At 54.0% G+C, this 6,980-nt stretch overlaps 1 protein-coding gene across 1 annotated transcript in view; it reads right to left on the bottom strand.

The window, feature by feature from the left end:
* Positions 1-2,739: 2,739 nt before the first annotated feature.
* The window catches only part of SYNGR3 (synaptogyrin 3), an 11,522-nt gene continuing 7,281 nt past the window's right edge, over positions 2,740-6,980 (bottom strand). Inside the window, exons 4-5 of the mRNA XM_009894973.1 lie at positions 4,897-5,039; positions 2,740-3,184 (exon numbers count right to left, since the gene is read on the bottom strand). Of these exons, the coding sequence (XP_009893275.1) occupies positions 2,975-3,184; positions 4,897-5,039 (353 nt within the window). The 3' untranslated portion in view covers positions 2,740-2,974. The remainder of the gene's footprint in view (positions 3,185-4,896; positions 5,040-6,980) is intronic.

Below are 6,980 nucleotides of genomic sequence, written 5' to 3'. Positions count from 1 at the left end.
CGAGGTGTCTGTTGGTGTGGCTGGCCACATTATTCCCAGCTCCAGTTTAATCAAGGAGCAATCTGTCCTGCCTTCCTGCTGCCAGGAAGCCTCTCGGGGCGCCCAAGCCCCTTCTTCCTCCTCCTCCTCCTCTCCTGCCCAGCAAAACGCAGCCAGGTCCTCACACGCTCACCCTGCTGACTGCGAGTTAAAGGTGATACTGACATTTGGGGAGCTGTAGAAAGCTGCTGACCTTGAGAAGAACGGTGCCTCGGCCGGAGCAGGGGTGAAGACATGCTGAAGTTGTCCCCATTTCACCATTGCTGCTCTTAAGGTGGGGACTGGTGTGAGAGCGTGCGTGGGGGGTGTGTGTGTGCGTGTGCGTATGCGTGTATGTCCGTTCTGCATCCCACCGCCGGCGGGTGGGAGGATGGGGAGGAAAGAAAGGCAATGCAGGCCTGGGTGCGTACATTCAGATGTTGTAATATTCAGCATGGTTACACCAGGGGTCAGGACACGTCCCGCAGTCAGACAGAGCTTTAGTTCTTTACGGTTACAAGGAAAAGTCTGGAACAGTTATATAGTTAGAAAAAATACAATGTACTGAACAAACATTATCTCACATACAATCAATTTAAACATTTAAATTGATTATAATTTTGCTAAAATATTAACACAAGTACTGTTTGTGCTGCTAATATTTCAGTGTTCCCTCTAAGGAAAATATTGCTACAGTTCTACCGCACCCTGTGTTAAAATCCTTTGCCTTTTTTCCCAGCAAGACTGACTCTAGAAAAATCGGAAGGGTAACGTAATTAATTTAGGCTTATACCATAATGGGGTTTGGGTGTCCCTGGTCTACTTAATGCAAGGATGTCTCACTGTTCACCAAGCCCTGGTGGCACAGGCCACTGGCAGATGCCCCTGGGTCACCTCTTCCTTGCTCCTTGCATGAGCCGAGCAAGTGACGCCTCCGATGAAGCAGTGCAGCACCCTCCTGCTCATGCTCCTGCCTCTGCCGCCACCGCGGGCAGCAGTGCCAGGCAGCGGGGCTGAGCGCTACGTACCCCAATAGCGTTTGGACCTCAAAGTGGGTGCAAAGAGTGAGACATCACCTCTGCTATCGCTGTCGGGCAAGCCCATGGTGGGGACCACGGTGGGACGGCAGGTCTCGGTGCCACCGCGCGCAGCCGCGCTGCGTGGGGAAGCTGCAGCGGGGTTGGAGAAGTGTCTGAGTTGGGAAATGCTGCCTGAAAAATCCTGGCGTGGCTCTGGTGGTGCCAGGCGAGCGGGAGGAGCTCGGCGGCAGCAAAGCTCGACCTTCGCTGCAAATGCACATTTTAACCCGGCCTGAATAGTAGGGGAGCGAGGGAATGCACTTTGTCACTGATAACGACTGCTCACGATGAGATTTGCTGCTTATTAATTAATGCATTTATTTGCAATTTAGCAGCAGAAATGAGCTGTGTTAATGATGACAAAAAAAAAAAAACCTGCTGGGTGGTTTTGCTACAAGGAGAGCTGGGGCAGCGCGGTAACTATTGCTTGGCACGAGGTCAGAAGGCAACAGGCAACTTTTGCCGGCGTAAACCGGCAAGGCGAAAGCCCGGCTAGCCGGGAGCCTCTAAGGATGGAGCTGCCACCAAGGTGGTTGGGAATTCAAGTTTCAGCTCCTTTGCTCGGTCCTTAGGGACAAATAGCTCAGATCACTGCCACTGCGCGGGCAGGGAAAGCAGGCAGGTTGCTGACATGGATCTACTGGATTTTGCACACTGCGTTGTTTTTGGCAAGGCAGGGATTTTGGGCTGAAAACCAAAACTCAGCCTCTTTCCCAGGCATTTTACATGCACTCTCTTCTCCCACTATTTGCAAACACGGGACCGTGAGCCCCCATACGATGGACTTCAATGCCTCTAAAGTCTTTTCAATTCTCTGAATTCCTCATTTCTAGAGACCGCAGGGTAAAATGTACATCCACACCTGAGGTTCTGCTGCAGCTGGCGACTAGACGGTGTATAAAAATACAAGTTCAATGCCACCCCTAATTGACTTGGACTTTTGAGTGATGGAGACACCCACCCTTCTTGTGTTGGCAGCTCGGGGTTTGAGCATGACTAAGTGCTCAGCATTGCCAACCAGAAACTATTTGTAAATTTTCAAACTTTCCCAACCCCCCCAGTGAAGAAGTGGAACTGCAACACGCCGTATTTCATGCTGATACAAGGCTATTCCTAATTAGCAGCCAACTATTGCGGAACTGGTTTCCAGTCTCAAACAGTAACTCTTTACATTCTCAACCAGAACCCTGTTGAAGCACAGAAGCAATTTGGATATTTAACTTAACCCCCAACCCGCTGTGCCTCCCTGATGCCGCTTGCATCCTAACCTAAGTTTGAAACACCTGTTTGGATTTTTTTTTTTTTTTTGTACAGTTAGTATATACAAATAAAAGTAACACAGACGCCACTTATTTCTTTGCGAATTTGGCACTTTCCATGGAACATGTGCAGGAAAGCTCTGCAGCGGGAGCGGCACGGGGTTGACCTCCCCAGTGCCGCCCACCCACCCTCGCCACCACGAGACCGGTTCTGTGTTAGCTCTGGAAGAACGAGATAAATAACAACTCCTCAGCTACTGTGTTTTCTAACAGGAAAAGGTATTCTGGGCTTTCCCGGGCGCTCAGCAGAACCCAACCACCGACTGCCCGGTGTCAAACCTCAGAGAGGGCATTTAGTCATCTTTCACCACGTGTAGGTGATGTGGGTAGCAACCTTCCTTCCTTCTGACTTAGAGGGAACACTGCTTTTATAAAACCCTTGGACAGGTAAGACAAGAACCAATACCACTGTACAGAATTCACTGCACAACTAGCTAATAGTAAGGAACCCAGCACTGACTTGCCACATTAAGGAAATGGGACTGAATACATTTGCAATCAACCAGTTATGTGTACTGCACCGTAAGACTCGGTCTCTTGGTACGCGGCCCTCGCCCTTCAGTACGCTGGCACTTGGTAACCTTTCGGGTTGGCGTCTAAGGTCTCGGTGAAGGGGGGGCTCTGGTAGGTCTCTGTGCTCTCGATGCCGCTGCCGGTGGGGTAGCCGGGGTACGCCGCGTTGGGGTCGGCCGCGAACTGATCGGTGGCAAAGAGCGACATGTCCGTCCCCAGGCGGTATCTCTGCAGCGCCTTCACCGCCAGCGCGACCTGCCGCCGGATGGAGGAGGGTTAGGGGGGGATGGAAACGCCACAGACAAGACCCTGTGTCCTCCCAGGACCCTGTGTCCCCCCCAGCTCACTGCAAAGCGCCGAGCGCATCGCAGCATCCCCAGCGGCTTCCAGCCCTGCTCCACTATAACCAAGAGCTAAAACAATCCCGAACCACAACCCCTAATGCTACAGATGCCATTTCCATGTGACAGGTTGACCCCCACCAAATCTTTGTCTGGGGTGGGGGTCGCAGCCTGGGCTCAGGTCCCCAGCCGTGCAGATTTGGCACCATTGGCACCAATAAACCCATCCGCTGCAGGGAGGGAAAGCTGCCAAGTCCCGGGCCAGCAAAATAGGTCAGTTCTGCCGAGACTCCTTCACCCTCTTCCAGGTTGCCAGTATTCAGGTCACAAACCGTGGGGAACGCAGGTGGCAGAGCTGCGAGCTCACCACACTCGGTCTTATTTGAGGATGTTTCATTAACAATTCAATTAGTTTATAAATGACAGGCTCAGGGGGGGAAAAAAAACCCAACACCCGCAGACATTGAGAATGGCTGCCCAAACACTGCCCAGCGCCTGCTCCCCAGTGCCGGTTGTGTGCTGATCCAGGAGAGCATCTGGTATTAAAGGTACCAACGGAGGGGCTCCTGGTGTGACCCCACAGCCCAGCCGGCCTCCGTGCCGGGGCAGGGGACCGGTGTCCCCACTGCCCTCCCTGGGGTGGGAGCAGACACTGATGGGATGGGGCAGAGCATCCCACCCAGGTCCCTTCCCTCGTGTCCGCATTAAATGGTCAGTCTGGCAATACAGCCATGGAGAAGAGCTGTGAGGGAGTCGGGATTAAAAGAGATTTATTTGGATAATAACAGAGTAGGGAGCAGCTAAACAGGCGAGGAACTGAAGACAGACCTGCTGCTGGAAAGCCTCAGACTGTCCTTTGCCCCAATTCTTCTAGGGCAATATGGAAGTACAGCATATCTCGGGTGCTCTCTACCCATGAAAAGCCAGAGGGGGGGTGGAGATGACACAGGGGCCATCCCTACTCCTCCACATGCAGCCTCTGGAGCAGGAGACCCCCCCGGGCAGTGCTGGCACCCCCAGGTGCATGCAGGGTCCAGCTGTGGGCAAGGAGCCCCACGGGGTTTTGCACACCCCTGGCAGATGTCCCTCTGCCGCTGTGCGGCCCCAGGGATGCACAGAGCCTAAAAGCAGGAGCAAAGGGGGTTTCTGCAAGCCCCTGCCTCCGGGGCGGGCAGCAGAGGAGCCAGCCTGGAGTCCCCCGAGGGTGAGTCACGAGCCTGAGAGCTCCCAAAATCCCCCTGCCATCCCGTGAGACCGGCTCATTGCGGTGATCTGCTCCTGGGAACTCGTTTGCTTCCAACCAAGCCGTTCCCGGGGGTCTAATGAGGCCCTGAAATGAGGGCAGCTCGTGGCTGGTGACACGTTTTCGATGGGAACGCAACTTTCCAGCCACAGGAGAAGGGAAGTCTGGAATTCCCCAGCAAGAGAGGACCAGAGCTGATGCTTCCTGGGTAAGAAACCACAGGTTTCATCTCTATTTGGAGGGACCGCAGGTTTTCTCAGTAGAGCCCCTTGCTGCCCACCAGGATTCACTTCTCCAAACTGTGCCCCAAATTCCTCCTCCCAGCTCAGCACTGAGCCCAGAACAGGTTTCATTTCTCCTCTTCCCACCTTAGCTCCGCTTACCCAAACGATGATGGAGAAGAAGGAGAAGGTGATCGCTGCCCGGGCGGCATCTGCTCCTTGCGAAACCCCTATGCTCATCGTCGTCCGTTGCCACTGGTTTGCTAGGAAGCAGAAGGCTACAAACCACAGGAAGGACAAGAAACCTGAAAGAGAGCAGAGCTGGTCAGTGCTGTCCCTGCCCACCGCTTCCTCTGCTGCAAGGACCCCCTTTGCTGATGCACAAACACACTGCCATGCAGATTTTCAAATAGCAACGGTGATTTGGGGTGCCCTGGCCTGTGCTGTGGCCCAAACAGAGCTATTTTAAAAGAGGCTGATTGGCAATCGCCGGAAAAAGGAGGAACGGAAGGAACCTACAAGGGTCACCCAGTTGTTGCCTGCCCGAAGTTTAGCTCACCTACATCTCAGCCTGCTCTCAAAGACCCACAGGGACAGCACACCCTCTCTGGATATGTGCTCCTCACAGTCTGTGGGATTCCAGCTCGCTTGCAGGCGTCAAGGCGCTACCAACTCGGTTCCAGCACCCCAGTGTGTCGACCCACCATTCCCTCTGCTCCCTGGACACCACCAGCTCTTAGAAAACTCGATACTGCAAACCTCACCCAGGAAGATGCCTGCGCTGCTGGGAGCAGCACCAGGCTGCTCGGCTGACGCAGGAGACGGCTTTACAGCTGCTCTGCGATGGGCTATGCCTTGGTCCAAGGACACAGCCGGAGAGATTAATAAAAGGCAAGGAACGGTCAGCCAGGAATACGGACAGGCTGTGATTAACCCCCGCTCCAAACACGGGGATCACACGAGTGACCCCGGGACGTCAGTGCATCTCACGAGCGCAGCAAACGAGCAAGTGCTCACAGTGCGCCGTGCCCGGGGCAGGGATGCAGCAGGGCTGCCCAGGGAGCCGACAGGCGCAGGGGCTTCACGTGAGAGGGCTCTGCTCATCCCTGCCGCCCTCCGCTGACTGCGCTCCCGTTTTCAGCCTCTCTGGGCTCTGTGGGATTGAGCGAAAACACTCTGGTGATTACTCCTTACTGGAACCAAAGCTGGCTGAGCAAGATAGGGCTGCAGCTCCCCTAATTCAATCACCAGCCAGCAGCACTGCCTGATGCCAAGGAGCTCAGAAAATAGTCAAGAAGCAAGCCATAAGCTGCCCGTGTAAGGAGCAGTGATGCTTTCCAGCGCTGGGAAGAGGAGCTGCACAACCTGGAGAATGATGCTGTTTTAAGGGTCTCCAGCTTTCCCGAGCATCCCCAGCACAAAGCTCTCCCCACCCGCCGATTTTGGGTGTCCGTGCACGTGGGGATGCTGAGCTACCCAGCATCTTCTCAAGGATCGTTAGCACATCAGTATGAGCAGCCACGCTGCCGGTCCCATGGGGCAGCCGGCTGCAAAGCACAGTCTGACTGCAGGGAGAAGAAAGAAGCTTCCTTTATTCCCCTTTATCTTGGCAGTTGTTCCTAAATACAATATAAAACACACGCGTGCATCCACATCCAGTGTGAGAGTTACAGGGCTCACCGCACACCTCACCTTTAATTCAGAATTTGCTTCTAAATGCAATTAAAGAAAACGCACTCCACATCTCCTTTTCCTGCATGATGGGGCCTGGGGCTTCCCAACCAGCGGATGCTTTTGTCTGCCGGGCTGTGCTTGAGCCCTTGAACTGCCCTCACAGCAACACAACCTCCAGCCAGGATCATCCAGGCTTTCCATTTCCAAATTACAGACTAATACAACAGCCCTTTTTCGCTGCATACAGCTAATGCCTGCCACCAAAACCACCCCAAATCTCTGCATATGTATTTTCACTTCCCCTTAGGATGATCCACTTGTCACCAGTGTTAAACAAGACCTCTGGGGCTTATTTCTCAAAGGTCATCCTCAGGGGCAGAGATGCTTTCTAGCTCCCCAGCCCTGTTAAAACAGCGCTTTACCAGCCACTGTCCCCGCCGGGGGAAGCAGATCCACCTCCTAAATGTGGACGCAGGAAGATGCACGCCTGAGATATGGCAGTACGTGGTGACCCGTATGTGGTGAGCGTGGTGGGTAGTGGTCCCCAGGTCTCAGGGCAGGAGATGCTGAAC

Source organism: Charadrius vociferus, unplaced genomic scaffold, assembly GCF_000708025.1.
Source record: "Charadrius vociferus isolate BGI_N301 unplaced genomic scaffold, ASM70802v2 scaffold600, whole genome shotgun sequence".
In the NCBI taxonomy this organism is placed as follows: Eukaryota; Metazoa; Chordata; class Aves; order Charadriiformes; family Charadriidae; genus Charadrius; species Charadrius vociferus.
This window is presented reverse-complemented; position numbering and strand designations above follow the sequence as displayed.